The 24,615-nt window shown below is 37.2% G+C and overlaps 1 protein-coding gene across 3 annotated transcripts in view; it reads left to right on the top strand.

Moving 5' to 3' along the window:
* Positions 1–5,480: 5,480 nt before the first annotated feature.
* LOC115427347 (transcription factor COE3) overlaps positions 5,481–24,615 on the top strand; it is a 242,335-nt gene continuing 223,200 nt past the window's right edge. For all 3 annotated transcript variants that reach the window (XM_030145872.1, XM_030145874.1, XM_030145873.1), the window contains exon 1: positions 5,481–5,741. In XM_030145872.1, the coding sequence (XP_030001732.1) occupies positions 5,608–5,741 (134 nt within the window). In that variant the 5' untranslated portion in view covers positions 5,481–5,607. The remainder of the gene's footprint in view (positions 5,742–24,615) is intronic.

A 24,615-nucleotide genomic window follows, 5' to 3' on the forward strand; every position in this document is an offset into this window, starting at 1 on the left:
ACTTATTTAATCCTACCCCTACATATGTTGACATATCTGACAAAATAGGATTAAAAACGGGTTTCTTGTTTTTCCCACTTACTACACAAAGAAAGAAATTCAACCGTTTGTTAAAAAATAATGTATAAGATAATGAGTTTTCTGCATGAACAAAGTGAAAAGTAGTCAAAGTGTTTAGTGTTAAAGGGTAATCAGATGGTGTTAATGGCAGGTTGGTGGGTTTATATTTACTGGTTTTTTGTTGTTGTTTTTTTTAAGTTTATTTAAAATATGCAACAAGACAATGTACGTAATCTTACTTGGTCCTTAGAAATAAAACAGGTTGGAAGAAGTCAGACTGGGATTTACTTGTGAGAAAATAAGTGACTCTGGGAATTAACTGTCACCAATTTGAAAAGGAAATTAAGACAAAAATAGATGTTGGTGGGTGGCACGAGTGGATGTAAGTGTGAATGTTCACTATCCGTAACCAGTGAAACCTGTATTCCACAGCTGCAGTCCTCTGTTTGTCCATCAGGGGGCGCCCTGTGCCCGCACACCGACCACCTCTGGTATTTAAAAAGGACGTGAATTTACTGTGAGCAGCAGAGTAACAGAACAAAGTGCCATCTGTTTGTCACACGTCGCATATTCTCCTGTTTATTATGAGAGCAGAAGAATTAATAAAGTCATTAAGTTAAAATAAAAATATATTAAAGTGAGGGGGGGGGCACAGACGCGCTCTAATCCTGCTCCTGAAGGCATCATCCTCCACGTCCCTGAGAGTTAAAAACACAACACAACAGTCAGGTGAAACACAACCTGCCTCTTTAACAGTCTGACCTCCTGCAAAAACACAGCGTCGCACAAGATTAAAGCTAAAATAATGTCAAAAAAGGACCATTTTTATTATAGATATATATTTGAATTCTTGTCTCAGTGAACCCAGGAGCTGTTGTGGTCGACAAAATCTAATATTTCCCAAAACACGAGTGGTTTAACACAAATATATACAGTTTAGTGTCACAAAGGAGGATGAAAAATAGAAATTATTTACGTTTAAGAAGCAGGATTTTGTCTTATACTAAAAAAAAAAAGACTCATTGATTCATCTGTCATAAATATAGTTGCAGATTAATTTAATATTCAGCTACTTATTGATTAATTGAAAAATTGCTGCAGCTGTCAAGTGAAATCAGTGCATAAAACACGAAAACTAACAGGTCTAATGGATTTAGTTGGACCCCAGTGGATTTTTTCAGTAACTTTTAGGTGTCATTTATTTATGTGCATTAACTTTTCCCAATTTTTGTCCATAGATTTGGTAATATTGGCTTGAAATCAGAAAATATTTTTGGAAAAACTTGTCGTTTTCTGTGCTGGTATCTCAATAAACTGAAAATGGTTCTGGAGTGGATCTGGCCTGGGTTGGGTTGGCTTTGGTTCAGTCCAGTCCAGGGGTGTTGGTGTCGCTTTCAGGAGCTGATTGGGGTTCCAAACGCTCAGATGTGGATGTGTTAAAGTGACTAAATATTTCACCCTGGTTCTGGACTTCACAGGAGTTTAAGGAGGATCCGATGAAGGCGGTTCCGCTGGGTAGTTGAGGATGTTCTTGAGGAATTTTAAGGGATGTTTTAACGTGGCTCCGGTTCTGAAGGAGCCAGAACCTGTTACCAGAGGATCATATCCCTGCAGTGGCTCTTGAGCTGGTTCCATCGGGGTTCTGAAGGAGGTTCTTGGGGCGTTTCAGGTAGAGGTTGACGAGTAGGACGCTTGGAGCACAAATGAACCAAAATCGACTGATATCACCCCTGAAAAATGACTCGACTGATTTGAAAATTACGTCTGAACTGAAGCTGAATGTGAACATCACACAAACCATAAAAAACAGCTGGTTTTAGGTACATTTTCAGTTCTTATTTTCCCTCAGAGTCAGTATTTTCAGTTGAAGAGCTGAATATTAACCATGGAGCAGAAAAACAGTGAAGTTTGGCTGATGCTGGTTGTTTACAAAGTGTCTTTATTTATCAAAACTAAATTATTTACTCAAATCTATCTTTTGCATCATGATATTGGCGTCTCACTGGAATGTTCTCCGCTTTTTGTTTTGTTGGTGCGATGTTTATATAGTGAGTCGAGTTGCACAGATAATGGAGCTGAAAAGACGCAGATGTTAAGATGATCGAAGCTTTTCACCAAACTTCAGATCAACACAGGCTGGTTTTTAACTCTGCATTGGCATAAGTTGGTGCCAATAGTGGCCAATAATCAATATTTAATTGGAAATTGTGACTTTAATGGGAAATAATCTCTCCTGCTGAGATTTCTAATAGTTATTATGATGTTTAGTTGAGTTTTCCAGTGAAATATAATGGCAATAAAGTGAAAAATGGTTAATTTTAGACGTGCATAGTATGTTTTTAGTGTCAAAATTAATTGTGGAGGCGACTGATCAGCTATTGGCATCTGTGTCAAAGCTACAGTTGTTGTATTTTTCACCGAGTAAATTCCGTAATGATGCCATAATATGGGAATTAATTTTTCTAGTTCAAGTAGAAGCAGAATGAGGATTTCTGCTGGATGTGGAGTTCTTCTGTTACATTTAAACTTCAACTAAAATGGCAGATTTTACCACAATTCACTATGTGTTTTTTATAGATTTGTGTCATGAGGAGGCACTGACTCTGTTCTGGGTCTGATGTGACAAAATTGAGATTTATCCTGATTTTTAGGAGATTCAAAATAACATTGGAGTTCAGTTTTATCAGATGACATGTGTAAACTGAAGAAAAACCTTTCAGTAAACACAGAAAACTGAGGATGTGATGGAATAAGATGCACTGAGAATCATTTGAATGAATCTGGATTTAATGTAGACCAGGTTCTGCTGCAGAACTGGCTTCATTCATTCATTTATTCAGGAGTGTTATGGTCCTTTTAAAGGCCCCCGTGGGATCTGGATCTGGTGTCGAAGGTTCATGAAGGACCTTCTAGAGGATGCAGCACCTTTAAACATTTTTTTCTTGCAGATTTTTCAGCATAACTTTTAATTTTCTGATGTTTAGGTTCTTGTTTTAATCACACCACATCACATTCACACCTCTAGATCCCACTGAATCCGGACTAAACATAGACCAGGTCTTGGTTTAGATGAGTCCAGGTGTTTCCATGATGCGTTTGAGGTTCCAGGGGAGCGTGGGGATATTTTAAAAAGGCCCCATGGGACCTTGAAGTGGTCCTGAGGGTGTGGGGAAGAACCTGCTTCTGGATCCAACACGTTATATTTATTTTTCACATTTTACAGACAAATGTTAAGGTTTTTTGACGTTAGTTTAATTTAAGGATTTTAGTTTTAGCTTTAAAGGAGGAAAACGACCACATTAAATTAAACTCTATGACAAATGGAAGAAAATGTGCGGTTTCCAACATGTATTAATGATTAATAATAATACTAATTGTGAATATTGCAGTTTATTTATGGCAGATTTCATAAGTATGGGTTTTAATGTTAATTTTAAGCAACGAAATTGTTTGGTGAAAATAATAATTCATTAAAAATCCGGATTATTTCTTCCGAGATGGCGCCTGTTGCCCGGTCCGTTCGGTTCCTCACCGGCCCGTCCTCCTCTTCCTCATCCTCCTCTTCTTCATCCATGTTTGCAGCAGCGTCTCATTGACTTTTTCTCTCTCTCCTGCACAAGAAATCTTTTTCCAGGCTTTCCAGACGTTTCTGTTTCCCTGGAGGGGAGGCAGCGGGCTAAAGGAGGATAAATATTTAATCAGCGCTGCTCTGGAGTTTGTGCTTAATTAGAGGAATTCTGTTCCTGCCACGAAAATGAACAGAAATGACTGCTGGAGATGTCAGAAGCCCCAAAAAACACCGAAAATCCACTATTATTATTATTATTATTATTATTATTATTATTATTATTATTATTATTACAGTGTATTAGCAGGATGTAAAGGAATATTTACTTGCATTGTCAATTAAAACACTCCTCCTTATTAGCGCCTTTTCCTCTCAGTGTGCAGAGAGCGCCATATGTCCGTGCATTAAAAAAAAAAGAAAAAAAGAAAAAGAAGAAGCGCAAATTGGTGCCAAATTTGCGCGCCTCTCGTGTCAGTCAGCCTGAATGCGGGATGACAGAAGAGATTATTCCATGAAACCAGTTAATCCCGCAGAATCTGAAGGAGTCTGTGCGGCAGGAGGAAGTGAATACAGATTTGTGACAGTGATGAGGTTCAGTATTAAAGTCTCGTATCCTGGCGCACGTTTATTTCAGGAGCCGTTTAGTGCGTGTTTTTTTTTTTTTTTTTTTTAAGTGACTGACAATATAAAGCTGCTACAGTCTGACAACCTCAACAAGTCCGAGGTTTATCAGGATTCAGGTGGAAAAAAAATCCCACATTTCCTAAAGTGTGCGTAAAAAGCCTCCTCTCCTTTCCGGCGGTGTTTGATGGAGAGTGGATGATAAAAATGATGCTCACATCGCCGGTGTTTGACGAGGTGTTTGTTATTTTATCACATCAACACACTCACAAAGGTTAGATTAAATAAAACAATAAAAAAATGACTGGTTCATTAACGGATCCGTGCGCGCTGTCGGGTATTTCTGAATAAAACGTCTCCATCTCCAGGTTTTCTTTGCCCCCTCAGCAGTCAGATCTGTTTATCTCATTAACTCCACTCTCTCCGTGTTGTTGTGTTGTTGTTTTTTTTTTTTTTTTACCTTCACACTTCTAATCCGAGCTTCATTTTTTACAGCGGAACACGCGGAAACCCTTATTTGGCGCGCGTTCGGGGCGAAAAAAAAACCCCAAAAAAAACACCGTGACGCACCGGGCGTTTCCGACCAATCACACGCCAGAGGTGCGACCAATATTCTAAGGAGCCCCTCCGTATTTGGACTTGTCTCCGCCCACTCCTGGTCCACGCCGGTCCCACGGGAGCTCCCGAGCCCAGGACCCCGGGAGAAGGAGCTCTCCGCCGGGACAGAGGAGCCATAAAGAGCCGGGGAGGGAGGGGATGAGATTTCTCGCTGCCCAATCCCCCTGTTCCCCCGGGAGCCGCAGCCTTCCACGGTCCGTCCCTCCCTCTTGTTTGCTAATCATTTCATTTTACTCCTTTTTGAAGCGCTGGCTTGTTTTTTTTATCCCACTTTTCATTTTTCCACAATCCGCGGCTGCTCGCCTGCCTCCCTCTGATCCCCGGCTCTCCCCGCTCCGTTCGCCCGGCGTCAGGCTCTCCGGATCCCGGCTGACTGTCCTCCTCTCTCGGCTCCTCTGAGATGCGCTCCCCGCTCCGCGCTCCTCTCCTCTCCGCTCGCTTTTAACTTCACAGAGACGCACCGAGCCGGGGCTGGGATCTAAAACCACCTCCGGAGAAACCCAGAGGGATCCGGGGCTCTTCTCTGGATCAGGACCCGGTACTTTGGGGAAGCACGCTCCTGTGTCCCCCTCCTCCCTCCTCCTCCTCCCCTCCTTCCTCCTCCTTCTTCTTCATCGCTCCTTCTTTTCTCCACCTTAATCCAGGTGGTCCTTTGGCTTTTTTGAGTGGCTGGTTCGGGAGGATTATTCTTGTTCTTTTCGTGTTTCTGGTGAAGACAAGGCTCCCAGAAGGACACTTTGATGTTCTCCATCCAGGACAGCCTCCCCCGGGGGGCCCTGACCATGAAGGAGGAGCCGCTCCCCACCGGCATGACCCCGGTCCGCTCCTGGATGCAGGGCGCAGGGATTTTGGACGCGAACACAGCGGCACAGAGGTAAAACATCCCCAAAAAACCACGCGGCTTTTCATCTCTTTGCTCTCCGGTGCCAATCAGTTTGTTTGAATGCCACAGTCAGGAAACTCCAGCGTGGAGGTGAAAGTCACGTTTGCGCATCTTCCAGGATCCGCTTCAGAGAGAAAAGAGGCGAGAAAAAGATCAGAAAGAGTAAAGTTGAAAAGAAGCCGAGCTGCAGCTGATGACTGTCCTGCAGGAAGAGACAAAGCACAGGCCCCAAACATCCTCAAACTAGCCTTTAATGCAGGAAAGTTGAGATGCGCACGCGTTGGATGAAAGAAATGTCCAAAAACGCGCAAACCTCGGACTGCAAACTTTTACCATCACGCACTCAGTTAAACCTTTGGCTCTGGTTCCGTTTAGAATCAGAGCCACAACAGAACGCACTCAATTTAATGAAAAATAAAACTACACACACTAAACAACTGCGTTTACTCTTTACATTTAGGGGTTTTTACGCAGCAGGGTGGGGGGGCTTTAGCGCACAAACGCAGCCCGCTCACACCGGCTCCCTCGTCCTCCTCGGCGGGTCGGTGTTCAGCTTCGGTCCGGGGCGACGGGGACGCGCACTCCCACCTCCACACGGTCTCTACGAGCCCAAACTAAATGTCAAACACAGCTGACATGTCTCCACTCCGCGGATGGGATCATTCATCCAAACACTCCTGACACGCGGTTTGGAGACGCCGTCGCGCTCCACGAACACGCCGCGCGCAGAGACGCAGGACGCGGCGGGCGGAGCGGACCCGCAGCCGCGTCTGTTCACCGGATATTTATAAGAAAAACATTTTATAAAAAAAAAAAATATATATATATATATTTATCTGTTAATTTAAACAGAAAATTCTAGAGGTTTTTTTTTTTTCGTTTGAACACACAGTGATTTACGCGCTAAAGATGCACGAGAATTTCAACCCAGAAATGTAAATTTAACCAATATTTTATTTATGAGCAAACTTAAAAGGAAAATGGAGCAAAAATGTAACTGGGTCAGAGGTTAAATGAGAATGATACGCGTTTTTTTCCTTATGCAGGATAAAATAAGTTCACGTGTGACCTCCGGAGCAAACGGCGACTTTTATTTAAAATATAAAAAACCTGCCGAAATTAATCTGGTTAAAACCGAACAGAAAGTGTCAGAAAATCCACAAATTCGTGGCATTAATGGTAAAATGTTAATCCAGTTAAAAGAGGAAAATCTTTTGGGAAAGACTGAAAATTCCCTCTCGTTTTTGCGTTGAAGCTTTTTTTTTATATTACGTCGTTAAAAGTGTGAGTTTTCACGGTGTAAATTGCTAAAATGTGTTTGTGAGGCAGTCGCAGGTGAAGCTGAAGTGATATTTGACCGCTTTACTCAAACTAATCGATGCAGCGCAGCTTCAGGTTTAAATCACCTGAACACGAAGAGAAAATCCATCATCTGCTGCTTCCACATCTGATGACCCACAGCCACAAAACAGCAGCTTTTACGCATCAAAATATTTACCCCAGACCTCTGCCTTAATGTGAAATAAATCCACTGAATTCTGCAGAGAAAAAAACGAAATTTAATTAAAAACGTGCAGCTGGTTCAGTAACAGGGTGCAGTTTTGCAAGAAATTATAACAAAGCATCATTTTAGTGAATGTTTCAATAAAAAGTCCAGGATAATTTCTAACAAAAATATATTTTAAACAGTTTTGCATGGAAAAAAAAGCCATAAGAAAATTATTTTTAATGCAACATAAAATCAATACAAATAGGAAACAGGACTTTATTGAGTAAATGTTGAAGTGGAAGATGATATAGAAGCTCATTATATTATTATTATTATCATCATTATTATTATTACTGTTATTATTATTATTGTTATTACTATTATTATTATAATTATTATTATGCACAGATTAGAGGTGTCACTCATTCAGCAGCAGAATAAACAGTGCTTTACAGATGTAGTTGCTGTGCAGGAATGTGCAGTTTGGCGGGAACATGTGCAAACAGCGATGCAGATAAAACCTTAATATTTACACAACTCTTGAAATTATTAGTCTGCTAATTTGCAGAAGTTAAAACCTGATACTTGTTTCTTAAACTTCTACCAAAAAAAGCAGCTTCTTAGTTTAGATTATTTGCTCATTTTCCTCCAGATGTTTGGAGCAGTTTTTCCAGCCTCTTCCTAAAGAAGTCTGTTTGAAGTATTTATACACCAAACTCCAATTAAACAGGAAAATCTGAATGTATTTGGCGAGGATGGAAAGGTCTGTTAGTTGCACAGTTGCAGAACACATTTGTGCAGGAGGTTAAATGATGCATATATTCTTTTTTATGTATGTCAGGTTCATTTTTGCAGCTCAGGTTACGATCAGCACATCAGTCTGTCTTCAACATGTAAAACAGACTCAAAAGACGGTTTTATGGCATGAATAAATTCACTATAATGTGGAGATGCTCAGAAGCAGGAATAACAGAGAGTCTGTAATTCTAGGCATAAATGTGTAAAAATAAAAAAGACACAAAAGAAGATAAATGAAGTGTAATGGAAGTTCTAAAATCTGTATGAATGAGTTTCTGTCAGAGCCTTGAGTGTCTACTTTAACCTTCACCTTCATTTATACACATCAAAACTGCCCTTAAACGTCTCATTTAGGTTCTGAAGTTGAAGTCAAACCACGAGTTTGACCCTGAACACGTGAAAACACTGATATTAAAGATTAAATATCAGTTTTATTTGAGTAATTTAGACCCAGAATGTGTTTAATTTGGTGCGAAAAAAGGCTCTAAATTCCTTATTCTGAACCGGAGATCACTCAGATGAAAAGCTGATTTTTATTCTTTTTTTTTTTTTTTTTTTCTAAGTGTGTGTTTTTGCGTGTTGTTGTGTGTCTGTGTCGTCGTCTTTTGACGCTCCTGATCTTGTGGTGTTTCTGAAGCTCCGCTCTTGAGCAAAGCAAGACGGATTAATAATGAAACTTTGAGCTGTGTGCGTTTGCCACAGGAAACATGCCGCTTTGAATCATGCATGTGCAGTCGGGTTTTATTTATATCGCCTAGAAAAAAAAAAAAAAAAAAAAAAAAAATCACATCTCTGAAATATGCAGGAGACAGATTTACAAGCATATGACACCCTTATCCTTTGATTTGGATAATGGAAACCTCCCCGAAAGCAGATCTGAGCAGGACGGATGGATGCGAAAGAGATGTTGGAAACTCGGAGCAAACAGATGGAGCTGTAGGAGAAGCAGGATGTCAGCGTTTAGCGAAGAAGCCCTCAGAAAACCCGCGACGTTCGAGAGCTTCAACCTGCCGCGCGTGCAGTCCTGAGGTGCGTTCGAGGAGATGAACACCAGTTTTTTTTGAGTTTTTTTTCTGTAAACACACGGCGGCCCCTGTCCCCTCCAATTAAAACCTTTCGAGGAGGGATGAAACGGCGCTAAAAGCTCGGTGTGAACTTCTTCTGTGTGTAAAACACTTTGCATGGATGCGGCGTCACATCTGCTGAACAGAAACATGATATGAGCGCTGACAGGCTGAGGCTGCGTTCACAAACAGCCGCTCCGCTCAGTTTACAGTCAAACCACCTCCTCGACGTTCTTGGGTCCGTTCGCGGGGGTTTCAAGTCGGCTTTTTGACAGAAAAAAAAAAAAAGATAGAGGAATTAGAGGAAGCCGAGGCGAGGTAGAAAAGTCCCTGTTGGTTGGTGCACCTGACATCCACGAGGTCAGAAACCTTCAGAAACAGCTGCAGATGTTTGGTTTTTTTCATAGTTTTTTACCAAAGTTCAGGTGAAGAACAGCAGCGAGAGCATCAGGATGAGATAAAAAATGAAATAAAGAAAAAAAATTAGTCACAGAATTAAAATTAGGCACTTAAAACCCATTCCAGTCATCTTTTTCTCACCAAAACTGCAGGTGGAAACTGTTTCTTAAAAGCCACAATTGAATATTTACTATCTTTAACATCAAAAATACAGATAAAGTGCCAAATTTACAACAGCATTACTGTTTTTTGGTATAACAGATATTTCAGTTTTCCTCCAAAAAGGTCAAGCATGAGGAGAATTTAAAAGCAAATCAGGTTTTTCAGCAAAAATATGTGTAATTTATTGGATCCCCGAGTTGAAACTGAGCTCAACAGACAATAAAAGTCAGTTAAAGTGTCATTTTTAGGTAAAATCAGGACGACTTGATAACAACGAGAGGTGTCAGACAATTAGAGGAGACAAAAACTGATAATTCAGAGTGATTTTTTTGTACGTTTGTTCTGCAACGCGGCGTTTGCATAAAAATCAACCGGACATTTCAACCAAAAACTCCACAAAAATCACCATAAATGTGTAAATAATGTCGATCGGATCTTCAGCGCACATTAAACGGCTGATGTATGGGCGTTTAAGTGCAAACTGAATGAGTAACTTTGACCCTGAACAGAAGAAAACGCGCTCGTATTCATGACTTTAAACGTAGAGGAATGGAATCAATGTTTGTTGTAGTAATTCGGCTCCAAAGGTTGTGTTTAATGTTAATGATTTAAGGCTGTAAATGTGCACTTATGCAGAGAGGAGAGGCTTTTTGTCGGCCGCCGGTTTGATTTTTTCGGAGGAGGAGCTGGATTATTTATCTGCAGACGCTTAAATTATAAAAGTTTCAGATGGTTGTGTGTGCGTTGGAGTCGCACGAAGGCGTCGGGTTGAATCCCCCCGTGACGCCAAACCTGTTTCACGATGCGTTTGCTGTCACTTTACATCCACAGACGTTCAGGATTCGAGTCTCTGCTGCTGATTCTGGTGTTTTGTTTTTTTTTTTTTTTTTAATTTTAATTTAGGGTGGAAAAGGTTGAGTTAAAACATGCTTGCATCCAGGTTTTATTTTTTTTAGAAAATCCTGCAAAGTCCCTTCTGTTTCTCGAGCTTATTTGTCTAATGAGCACTTCAGATGAGATAAGACTCGGATCCCGAACTATTAATTTGTGTTCACGTAAATCTGATGCATTAAAAAACTTGATTGACCCCAAATGTTTTGATTATTCTCAGCTTTCCATCAAAACTTTCTCAGAAGTAAAGCAAACACAGCTAAGAAAGAACACCAATTTCACACAAAAAAAAGCAACAACGCTCGATTGCAGCTGTAGGTTTTTGTTTTTTAGATGTAAAAATCACTAAATCTGCAGATGAAAACTGACTTTATTGAGGTTTGAGAACAGGTTGACACATGGAAGGAGCAAGTGCATGGTTAAAAAACGATGACAGTGACAAACAATAACAGAAAAAAGATTTTAAAAAATGGAATAAAGGTAAAAGAAAGCAATAATGTGCAGTAATAAATAGTCAGTAAATCTATAAATGAGGGAAATTTTAGTTTGCAAGTGCCATCAGTTGTATAGGTTGGATGAAACAGCAGCGTCACAGAGAAAAAAAGGCTGTAACGTTCAATAATAAATGTACAGATCACACATTTTACGAATACATGATGGTTTAAAGGGCTAATGCAGGATGGAAATGAGCTCGTGGTGCTTTTCTGTGGTCAGTTGAGTCTGACTTTAAAGGATATTCACAGGTTCATAGATGGACTGAAACGCCTCCAACACCTCAAAAACATTCATGTCAGCCTCTATTTAAAGCCCGATATCACAAACTGACCTCAGGAGGTTTCACAGTCTGCGACGAACAACGCACTTTGTCCTTTGACTGAAAAAAAACCTCCCAGAAGAAGGTTTAAGATGAGCCACCGAGGAGGAATCCCTTTTATAGAACAGACAATAAACTGTACACGTTCTCATATTATAAAAACATGACGCTTTTTTAACCCAGAAAGTCACCAGCGACTAAAAGCATCCACTGATCTAAACCGTTTAATACCTGTTGATCCACTAATCCTGTCAACGCATGGAAATAATTGGCGTAAAATACAGTTATTCATCTTTTCGTGGTCATCAGATATGACCCATTTGGACGTTCAGAGGCTCCGTAGTTACCATGGAAACACCGTCATCTTCTACAACACCGATTCCCCAGTAAAACCCATGGAGTCAGATCAATGATAGCTTTATATTTATTAAATAATGCATAAAAAAAGTTACAAAATCCTCAATAACGTGAAAAAATAAGCTAAAAGTAAGTAAAAGAAGAATAGAATAAGCAACAAGATGAACAAAAACAGCCAAAGGGATCAGGCAAATGAACGAGAATGAAAAATAAACCAAGAAAATAATAAGAAACATGAACCAAATAAGCCACAAATTGAACAAAATTGAATAAAAAATAATAAACCGATTGACAAATGACAGTGGATGGAGACACTGGGTTTATGTTCAGTTAATGATCGATTTTTTTGTTGAAAAAGTCAGTTTTACTTCAATTTTCTCTGTCGTTGATGTAATCTCTTTTGAATATACTCTGAACTTTTAAGAACATCTACATGATCAGTAAATTAAATATAAGAAAATACCCGTTTTTACTGAAAAAAGCAGAACTTAGATGACATTATTATAATAACTGATGATAAATCACTTATGAAAGGTTAAATGTAGATAAAAAAAAAGAAAACAGTTGTAGGCATTAAAGGGTTAAATCAGAGACAAAAGAGCCAGTGATCGATAGAAACAGCCCATACCTGCACAGGAACCTTAAAGAGTGTTCATCATTACTGTAAAAGTGTCTTTATGAGGAACTGATGCATTAAATCACTGCTTCCAAAACTTTTTTTTAATGACAAACCGCTGCGACCTGATACACAGCATGTGTCGTCTGTAAATGACAGAGGAGTGAACGTTTGTCGAAATTAATTAATATCCTTGTCCCATTACCATATTTTGTTGAACAGATAAACCAGACATACATACGATTAAATAATGCTTTATTTTCTGCAGGAGTCAGTGAAAACGGAAATAGGAGCAGCATTTAATTGGACCAACATGAGCATTTCAGACAAATTATATGGACAAAAGTATTGGGACACACTGAATTCAGGTGTTTCATTAGTAACAGTATATTATGATAATATTATAATATTATAATTTTCTATTGTGATAAGTTACAGTTACAATAGACCTTTTTATTTCTTCTTCAGGGCCAATATTGTCACCTGCACTTACAAAATAAGTTAATTTTTGCTTAGTGGTTTAGTTGCTCTGGTTTTCTGAACTATTTGTCATGTTTTTATCATAAATAATCATTTTAACCCTTTCATGCACAGTGGTCACTACACTGGACAGTTCTTCTCCAGCTGTTCTCTTGTATATTCATGGATTTTGTTGTTTTAGTTCCATATCAGCCAACACCGTGGACACTTATGCACCATCCCATACACTGACGTTCAGACCATTACTGTAACTTTGCTGTTCTAGATAAACCTGATCTGCGCTAACATGTTTGAGTGTAAATCAATTGTTATTTGTAAGATAAATAGTTTTTTTTTTTTTTTTTGCATATTATCTACATGAAGTGAGTAATAACTAGCATTAGAATATGTTAAAATGTGAGAAAACATCAGATTAGCAGGGTTAAATGTTTTTATTTCATTGTTTTTATCTCACTTTCTGATATTGGGTTTTAAACACATTTCTTTACTTAAAAAACTAAATGCATGGACATTTTTGTAACTACATGAAAAAAAAAACTCAATCGCAGTTTTTTTTTTCATGCCTAAGGAGGAATAAAAACACTCAAGAAAAAAATCTTGACAAAGGTTGTCATAATTCATGCGTGAAAGGGTTAATACACATCTAAAAGTCTGTTTTCCACACTCAGGAATAAAAAGTAGCTCTTTAAGATAAAAGACAGATTGAGTTGACATTCATTGTAATAATTATTGACAACAACTCAAGTCCTACGAGCTGTAAATGTGACGTGTCCCAGTACTTTTGTCCATATAGTTTAGATGTAATCAGACCATTCAGGTGTATATAAGACATGGAGGTCTTTATACATTCTCTGTTAAATAAAGTTGGGGTTTTTCCTACATTTAGGTGCAAAACCAAAGACATTTTGAGCATCCCTGATGTCAGATTTTTCTCAGAACTACAGTTTTGTCTTTCTGTGTGTTCTTTATTTATCTTTTTATCTTCATTTATAGACCACTGTTTACGTAGAGCTTTACAACTTAGATTAATAAAATACATAATATTAAAATGCAAAAGGTAAAAGAATTAAAAGAGAATATAAAATAATAATAAAATGAGCATGCAGATCGGATAAAACCAGGACATACCCTGCAGTTGACATGCATTTTAAGAGGAGACTTAAAGGCGTTTTCCATACAGTTATGGTAATAATTATTATCAAAGATTCTGCAGAATTCTATGGTCCTGCTGAAAAGTGTGGAATAGGAACCCCCAGACCCAGATTTATTGGAAAGTGCTTTAACCTACACGTAAAACCTTAAAAAACCCTGCACATTTGCACGTAGTTTTACTATGAATGTGTCATCTTTAGTTGTATTTAGTTAATTTGTGAAAAGATAATAAACTAAACTCGTGCTCTGTGAACATGTACGTTAAATCATCCCTAATCCTGCATCAGCGTCAGGTAGAAGAAGCACTTTTCTCCTTTTCTACAGTCAGAAAACATGCATTAACATGTGATATTCAATGTTTTACAGTTTGCAAGTAAAATGCACAGGAGCTGAATGTGTGCGGATAGAGTTTAATGTCACTGCAGGAGGAAGTTGACGCACATATTTAAGGAGTGAATCAGCTGCTGTGACGCCTTCACTGGCTATAATCGTCCCCGTTGGTCGTGTTGAGCAGCAAACGTCATTTCAGTGGAAGTGATGAGGTTAATCTGAAGGTAATGTCAGGTTTTATTTCTGTAGGATGCTGAAATCTGGACTAAAACTCAGCAAAGAAAGGATCGTTTTTGTTCATTTTTTATTTTTTCATTTGGAAAGACACTTTACAACACACAACTAAGCACATTTGTATACCTTGTCTGAAAATTCAACAATAGTAAAGTTTGAAATTTAACACACACATGTTCCATAGAAGTTAGAGCTGTTTAGAAAAAAAACAAACAAAACAAAGACAACTGTTCTTAAAATAAGTGTTCCCTTCTTTTTTTCTGTTATATTTTGTTATACATACTTTAGAACTAAAAGATATTCCCCTTATTTTCATTATTCTTATTCTAAAATCCACACAAGTTTCAGCTCCAGTACATTCAACCAGTTCAATTATAACTTGTCATTTCCAGTTAAGATAAATCTGGCCTCAGTGGGCTGATATATACAGTCCATTTTGATCACGTTTCCATACATTTATCCTGTTTTACTTTGAGTGAAAAGGACAGTTTCTCCATTACACAGATTTCATAGATTGCTTTTTACCAATCTTCAAGTTGTGGTGCATGTGGTTGTCATTTTTGTTCATTTTAATAGAAAGTACAGTAAACTCACCTTTGCATATTCATTATTATCAGTTTAAAACCCCTTAAAAGTGTTAAATTATCCATCTGTTAAAACTAAACCACCCCTTTTCTGTTTAAGATAATGTTTTGTGTTATTATAGTTTGAGTTTTTTTTCCACATTAACTTGTTCTTTTTTCCTCCTGATGTTAAAAATCCCATCCCTGTACATTTAGAAGAACAAAATCCACAAATACACCCTAAAGTTCTCAGAGGTAATTAGCTGTTTCAGCAGTCAGTGATGTGACAAATGGAGCGGTTTGCAGAGTTTTACTCCAGATTTCTCCTGTGGGAGGTTCGAACTTTGCAGGATGCAGATTACATTTTGGGTAAACAGACGCTAAAAGCAGGAGGATTTAACGGTTGCAGGTGTGTTTGGTGAGAAGAAGAGGCTTTACTGAAAAGAAAACTAATAATCCACTGTGATTTAATACATTAAAGCCTATGATTTTGTCTTATTTTTCCAAAAATAAGTTGTATATGTGGAAAAATCATATTGGAAATGAACATATGTTGTCAAAAGTCTTACAATATTGTTGTTTTTGTTTCCTGTGACACAGAAAAAGGGGGAGAGTAGGATCAGAAGGACCTTAATTTTTGGGAGATATTCAGTTTATTTTTATTAATTGACAAATCAGAGATTAGTTATATGTATATGTAAAAGCAGGAGGATTTACTTTAACTCAGGGGTTTTCAAAGTGTGGGATAATGAGCAGCCCCCCCACCCCCCTATTATTATTACTGTTATTACTATTATTATTATTGCTTTGTATGTTCTATGCAGGCTTAAAAAAAGGTTTCAACAACAAGTTTTATAAACATATTTATTTTTTAAAAACATCTTAAACATGTTTATTAACAATTTTAAACATGTTTATGTGTATGTGCTTACATATCTGTTTTAAACCAATTTTAACATCTGTGTATGTTTTTAACTTTTTTTTTTTTTTGAACACATTTTAATATCTTTGTGTGTTTTAACATCTTTTTAACCTCCTGAGACCCAGGAAATGTCAGCAAAGTACAAGCTTTTTGTTGTTTTTTATTAAATCAGTGCCTACATTGGAAGCATCATGATGCAACAGTTTTTTCAGATGCAGTTTTAAAATTTTTATGGACTGTCCTTTGTGGTGGGTGTTTTTTTTTTTTTTTTGTATAAAGTTGTGAAACTCTTGTCCACAAATGTGGACAGAAAACCCATAGGTGGGTCTGAGGAGGTTAAATATATTTTAACATCTGTGTATGTTTTTTAACATCTCTTTTAACAGATCTTAACATCTTTGTGTGTTTTTAACATTTCAAACTTGGGTGCTTAGTTTCAGTATGACACCAGAGTTTACCTGGTCACATACTGTTGTTACCTAGCACCTCTTTGCCAATAACACACTGTGGCAGCGGAGCATCGTCAGGACCAATGCACAAAAAGCCAAACTTTAAATAATCAGCGTCATACTTCCTCTGTGTTCTTCTGTGTCCTCTGTCACTTTCACTTGAGGTTCTAAAAATCGATGCATTTCTCCTCTTTCATGTACTGTAGTTGGCTAACCAAATGTTTGCACTTTTTTCTTTAGCTTTAGTTTTTCTCACGGTGCACCTCCCCTGAAGTCCTCTGGCGCCCCCCAGGGGAGGCACGCCTCACACTTTGAAAAATGCTGCTTTAACTCTGACAGTGGAGAAATTCAGCAGTAACAAGTCTGATGAGCAAACATAAAAAACAGATTAACTGGAAGTGACAGCCAGTTGGGTTCCAAAAAGGGCTAAATATGTCGACGTTATAAAAATAACAAACAAGTCAGATTTTTTCTCCTCGTTTTAAGTAACAGCCGGGATAAGATGGTAGGACAGGAATGATTTACTGAAAAGAAAACTAATAAACCAGAACGATTTTATAAGTTTGTGCTGGAAAATGGCTTTTGCATGAAAAAAAACATGCTTGGATTTGCAAAAATCAGCAGTAAATGTAGGAAAGTAAGCCTGGTGTGGGTGTTTTATTTCAGATTTCAGTCTTTTTGTTTCCTCTGATGCACAGAGAGGGAAATTAGAACCAAAAAGACCAGAAAACTTCTGACTAGAACTTCAGTTTATCTTCAGATTAACCCTCAGATTTGTTCCAGAGGATTTTTACATCTAGTAAGAACAAAAAGAACCAGTATATGTAAAATAATGACTAGTGTCAGACCGTGAAACGTCAGCTTTTGTGAGATGAAGGTGTTAAAGGTTAACATCATCATCCATCTGGAGACGTTTAACCCTTTATGGAGGAGACGTCGTACGCATTCATTAACTCCACTGATAATTTACTCAGTTGTTCTGTTTCTGCTTCTGTTCGACTCCTGACGGATGCAGCAGCGGTGGGTGTTTTCAGCTTGTGTTGGGATCGGCTGAGGTGTAGCAGAACCGTTTGGGACCTGGTTTCACACTTTGTTCAGGACTGTGCAGATTTTTAACCTTTTGTCTGACATCCCACATGTTGAGACAGTGTCCTATGGATTCAGTTTAAGACAATACGAGGTCTGAAGCTGTTTTATGTCCAAATGTGTTGCATATATGACAGTTTTCAGGAAATCTGCAGAAAAAAGTGAGTTTACGTGCACTTTATTCCACAACTCTTGTGTGAATGTTGTGTAGATTACTGTTTAAATGGATGAAATAAGATAGGATATGCCTTTATTTGTCCCACAAGGGGAAATTCCAGCACTAAGTAATGGAACTATTTAATTGAACATGTCGCATATATAATGTAGGAGGACTCTGTTGGTTTCTGTAAATTGGCTTGAGTGTCTGTTTTCAACCAGATCTATATGTAAAGTGTCATGAGATAACTTTTGTTATGACTTGGCACTATATAAATAAAATGTGACTGTTTGATAAAGATGTAAAAAAAACATTTTTGCAGTTCTCTTAAACATCTGTTCTGACTGAAGGATGAAAAAGCTGCTTATTTTTTAAATTTTTGTCATTTATTGCACATAGTTTTAATCCACTTTCTAACAAAAATCACAATAAGAATCTGAGCTCTTGTTGAACTTTCTTTTACTTCTTATTTTCAGCAGCAGGAGAGGAAAACACCAAGTATTGTGAAGTAGATCTGAGGAGACAAAATGTTCTTTTTTTGTGTTTTTCGTCAGTGTTATTTTGACAGTTGAATTTCCGAGGCTTTAATGCATGATCAGAATGATGCATGAACACATCCAGGGCTTTTTTTTTAAACTTTTATTTTTATGAATAAATGAAAGACATAGCTGTGAAATCTCCATCGCAGCAGTGGTATCTTGTCCCACATAAATGTACCCTCTTTTTTATCTGGATCTGGTTGCTCTATTTGGGAATGACATCCATAGATTTCACCGTGTTTTTCTGTTCCATTTTGAGCTTTAAATGACAGAAAACATACTATAGACGATGAAAGAGTGAAGACAGATTCACCAAACGCACACCATTCGATAAATCTCTGCATAAAACAAACACTATTACTGTCACACTGCTTCATAAATGATCAGTATGTATTGTTTTTTTGTCTACTTTTGCAGTATCCCACTAGTTTTAGGTAAAGTGTCCTCACACCTGTGCTCCAGGTGTGTCCCAGACAAACCCATTTATTCACATGCAAAGTTTGAACAGAAGAGTATGAGGCAATATTTAATGGTGTGTGTGTTGTTGGCTCAGCTGCGAGTGCGTTTGAGGAATACCATGTCCTAAAAAATGTTGTTTTTTTTTTTTTTTTTAGGTAGAATTTTGTCTTAAAGTCAGTGGTTATATTTTAATCTGCTCCCTTTTTCATATCTTTCACAATCTTTGCAGGAAACATGGTGTTTTATATCGATGACTTCCTGTTTTTCTCTTTCTTTTTGGTTTAAATTTTTATCGTCTTTTCCTCAGAAGACATTAAATCATCCAGTGGAAGGGTCACAGACAGTGTAAAACATGGGGATATCATAAAAACACGTCCAAAATGTTATCGTTCTGTCCCGGAAAATGTTGAGTTATTAAATATTTTTATTAAACCAAACTACTCCTTTCTGGAACAAACTTGAAAATTGCTGATTTGTAGTTGAAACAAGTTGTAATAATGTGACCTCAGATGAAAAACCCACAAGAGAATTAGTTTTTCCAAAATTTTTTTTTCTTGTGTAGCTTTTTCTGAAATGAAACATTAAATTTCTGCTTTGTCTTCATTCTGATAAAGAGTCGCAGACATCAGAAAACATTAGAACCAACAATTAAAACTAAAATGCAAAATGTTTTAGTGTTTATATTAAAAAGAAAATTGCTCCATTTGACAGTTTTCTAGAAAGGTTATTGATTTGAATCAGTTTCAGTTGCTGGAAAAGTTAGTTTCATTCATAGTTTTTCCTCAGTGAATCATTAAATCAGCTAATTTTCATTTGGATTAAAGGTTACAGGAAAAAAAAAAATCTCAAATGATGATTAAAATAAGTCCATGTTGCTCTGTCCTGCAGAAATCAGATCAGTTAATGAAGATGAAAGTTAGTTAAGTTGAACACAGACTGATTTTATACACTTTTACTAAAGTTTTGCCTCTATCCTTGAAAAAATAAGCTGGAAATGTTGAAAAATTCCACCAAAAGCTACATTTTACAGTTTAATCAGTGTTTTTAATTAACCAAAGAGCTGTTTTCTGGAAAACTCCTGAAACTTGTTGATTTATAGTTGAAACCAGTTGTAATAACGTGACTTCTGGTGCAGATTTCAACTTAAAACCCACAGCTACATTTGTTTTTCCAAATTTACATAGACCTTTTCTTTTGTAGCTTTTTCTGAAATTAAACATTGGGTTTGTTTTCTCAAAATGAAGACAAAGCCCAAATGCAGTCACAAATAAGTCTGTCACTCTGTCCTGCAAAAGCCAGATCTGTTGATGAAGATGAAAGTAAGTCAAATATAGACTGATTTTAATGGGCTTGTACTAAAAAAGACAGCTGTGTTTATACACAAGAATCAGCTGTAAATGTTGAAAAATCACCACAAATGCTTTATTTTACAAGTTTATCAGTGTTTTAATGAACCAAACAACTCTTGTTTTTTTTTTTTTTTTTTCTGGAAAATTCAGGTGAGGTTTAACTTGTCATCTCCCGCCTCCATACCACATCCTTCTACCCACCCTAAATTCCAATGTCAGATCCCATAAGTAACTTAAAAATCCTACACATATCAGACTAAATTATGACTAAGCACAAAACACAGAACTGCTGAACATATGAAGGATAAACTGTGTTCATTTTGCAGCAGTATTTCACATCAAAATAAACTCTGTCCATTTTGTAGCAGTAATAGTGCGCATATCAATAACAAAAATAAACTCTGTCCCTTTTGTTGCGGTAACAGTGCACATATCAATAACAAAAATAAACTCTGTCCATTTCATAACAATAGTACACATATTAAAAAACAAAAATAAACTCTGTCCCTTTTGTTGCGGTAACAGTGCACATATCAATAACAAAAATAAACTCTGTCCATTTCATAACAATAGTACACATATTAAAAAAACAAAAAAAAACTCTGTCCCTTTTGTAGCAGTAATAGCGCACATGTCAATAACAAAAATAAACGGTCCATTTCATAACAATAATACACATTAAAAAACAAAAATAAACTCTGTCCATTTCTTAACAATAATACACATTAAAAAACAAAAATAAACTCTGTCCATTTCTTAACAATAATACACATTAAAAAACAAAAATAAACTCTGTCCATTTCTTAACAATAATACACATTAAAAAACAAAAATAAACTCTGTCCATTTCTTAACAATAGTACACATATTAAAAAACAAAAATAAACTCTGTCCTTTTTGTTGCAGTAATAGTGCACATATCAATAACAAAAATAAACTCTGTCCATTTCATAACAATAATACACATATCAAGAACAAAAATTCCGAAAAGTCTCCACAAAATGCTCTATTTTACAAGTTTATCAGTGTTTTAATGAACCAAACAACTACCATTTTGCTGTTTTCTGGAAAAGTCCCAAAACTTGTTGATGTTTAATTGGACCAACGTGTAAAAATGTGACTTCAGGTGCAGATTTCTTCTCTAGTATGAGTCAAACACATACTTTAGGGAGTCGTACTTGTATAAGTGTGTGTGTGTGTGTGTGTGTGTGTGTAGGTCTGAGGTGAACAGATTTCCCTCGACCCTCTGTCAGAGTGAGTGATCTCTCCCTCCACGCCCCCGTCTTCGTCCTGGGGGGTTAAAGTGTGCGTGGTGGGGACAGGTAGAGCGGCTGAGTGATGGTCGACGGGGGGATTCCCTGTTTCATCTGCAGCGTCATCCGTCATCGGCTCAATCATCGGCCGCTTCAGCTCGCCACTCCTTCTGATCGCCGTTCCCCTGCGACAGAGCGGGGGGGTGGGGGGGGCGTGGGAAAAATAATCCCCATTTGTACTGTGAGACAGAACCGGAGCGCTTGGCAGTGATGGATTCCAGCGCTCCGAGACTTTTTTATCAGAGAAACGTAACTCATTACAGCGACAGGGGTCAGCGAGGCCTCCACTGAGCGCGCTCACTAGATCCAACAGATTACCTGTACACCCGAGTGAGAAACTATGGGATGGCATGGCATTAGCTGAAGCAAACGGACACCTTATCTTGTAATTAGGACAAAATATCTCATAATTATAATGTCAGGATCTGGTAATTATGGGAATGGTTCGGCCTAGTTATTATCAATCACAGCCACGAAATATGAAAGAAACTGACTTTGATTTAAATATATTGACATGAAAAGGAAAAACATTCAAATTCAATCTGAAGCAGTGTTTCTTTTTTGCCCTAGTTTATTAACCCTTCAGTTTAAGGGTGAGCATATTATGCACACTTTGCGCTTAATGTTATAAAAGGTCATATTATTTTTCACAATTTGTTTTAGGTCAGAATTCAAAAGTTCCTTTTTTGCATGATTTTTTAAAATTCTGACCCATCCACTAAAATCTGCACATTATAAACAATAGAAAATTACTATAGTAACACCCTTTTCCTAAGTGAGTTAAAAAATATGCATTGACATGTTTTAGAACTTGTGACCAAGCACAAGGAGTAATAATGCATTTTAAACAGTGTTGCTGTGAATCAGTGACATTTGCCAGGCTGCAAAAATAAAAAGTAATTTTTATGAAGTATATTGAAAAAAAAAGTTGTTTTTGCATGAAAAATCTGGTTTATTTACATTATAAACATGGCATTTAAAGGGTTAAAAATATGACAGTTATTGAGTATTTGGTATTTTTGTCTATGGCTCAAGAAATGTACCAGAAAATGTAAAAAAACCCAAAAAAACGTTAAAAACAAACTGTATGTTCTATAACTACACATTTTGACATTACTACGGACATGCACAGATTACATGCTTTTGGTGGATATGAAGGACCTTCTGAGTGGGATACCGGAGGGTTAATTAGACATTAGTTATTTAGTTCAGTTTTATTTCGAGCACATAATCATCAGATAACAAAGAACCATACAACAAGGTCAAACTAAATTTTTTGGCGCTCGAAAGGGAGTGGGAGGAAGTATAACTTATAGACTCCACCCCCTTTTACAAATTAATACTTAAATTCCACTTCCTTTGCTTTAACACACTTTTTTTTCCTCTATATTTTTGTAATAACACAAAGCATCCATACAAACCATTCACATACACTTTTTTGTACTCACCTCACACACAATCACATTTACACAATCAACCTTTTTTAGTATAAACTATAATATTTAGCAGTAGTTTCTGACTGTAGTTGATTCTAATCTGACAAAATAATGTCCAAAGCTGCGATTCCAATCAGACTAAAGGTGACTGAATACAGTGATGTTGGATGACGTTTTCATTTTGTAACTAAAGAAAACATGGGACAGAGTTCTGCCAATGTCATAGATTTACTTTGATCATCTCTACTTAACTTACATGTCTAATTAATAACCACAAATACTAACCTTATGCTTTCTTTGCAAAGTTTTTATCCCAACGTTGCAGCTGGCGTGAAAGTCCCCACCATCCAAAAGTGTGTTTTCACATATTATATGAACCAACCATAGTTTAGTTTGATCCAGACTGAGATCACTTCTTTGGTTTTAGCTGTTCGTCCGACAAAAAAATCTAATAAATAATACACTCCTAGTCATTATTTTGACTGAGTTTTCCAGGAATCCGAGACATGATGTCAACATTTTGGTTTCTAATATTTTTATTTCTTCTAAAATCATGTCAGAATTCAGCCTTTTTTTTTTAGTCTACACACACATTGTTTTGTATAGTCGCTCAACTTTTTATGATTACAACTAATAAAGAAACGGAGACCAGATAGTGTTGCACATGGGGCATTTAATGTTACCAGCTGCACCTTTTTGTACAGATTAGAACACACTGACTGACAATTAACAAAAAATGGGAGGGGCATGACGGTGTGTTATAAAGGACAAACTTAATCATTTCCGTCGACATACCAAGGTTATAATAGTTTTGGATTTTTCATTATAGTTTAGCTTTGTTTAGTTTTGACTTTTTTCCCTCTAATTTAGTTTTAATTAGTTTTTAGAGCAGGTTTGCTAGTTTTTAGTAGTTTTGTATTTTCTAAATGCTTAGTTTTAGTTTAGTTTTAGTTTTTTTTATATCTTTTTTTCTTCTTCGTCGTATTCAAATAAATCCCAGACAGGACTCTGCTGCTTTCTCCAAACTTTAGTCTCCATGTTTTCAGGTAGAGTGGGGACCAGAAGACGACTGGAAACCACAAGTGACAGACTGTGAAGTGCCACTAGCTAAAATTGCTCGAGCAAAATAAATTGATTTCCTATCAATCCGGCATCAACAAAGATGAAAACAAAGGGAATTTATCCATAAGTTTTACACGTTTTAGTTAGTTTTGTAAGCACGCAATAGAGTTTCGGTTATAAATTTTTCTTTTAATAATAGTTTTTATTTCAGTTAACGAAAATGTTTTTTCAGTTCTAGTTTTCATCATTTCGTTAACGATAATAACCTTGCAACATACAACATATTTGAATAAAAGTTGGGAGTTTTTCCAACAGCCTCCGCAAAAAGATAAGACATCATGTTGCACTAGATAATAAAGCTATATGTGATTTTATTGGATATAAATGTTCATCGTCATGTGATGATGAGCGCTAACTAGGCTAAACTGATCTCTAAATAACCAGATTTCACCAGAGCAGGTGTCTAATTTAGCTTTCCTTCAGCGTATAGAGTGTGCATCCGTCAAAAACCATACACTTCCTCCTGCTTTACATTTGTCAACACCCTCCTCCTCCTCCTCTTCATCGCGTACAGACAAGTACACTTAAAAACGTGTTAGATAATTAAACAGCCAGCAGATGCCACGTCAGCCTCGTTACTGTAAATCCTCCCCGACACGCCGCCGCCACCGCCAAGATGGAAGGTGAGGTCGACTTGTGTAAATAAACCGAGTACGTTCGGTGGCGGCGGCGGCGGCGGCGGCG

Source organism: Sphaeramia orbicularis, chromosome 10 (assembly GCF_902148855.1).
Source record: "Sphaeramia orbicularis chromosome 10, fSphaOr1.1, whole genome shotgun sequence".
NCBI lineage: Eukaryota > Metazoa > Chordata > Actinopteri > Kurtiformes > Apogonidae > Sphaeramia > Sphaeramia orbicularis.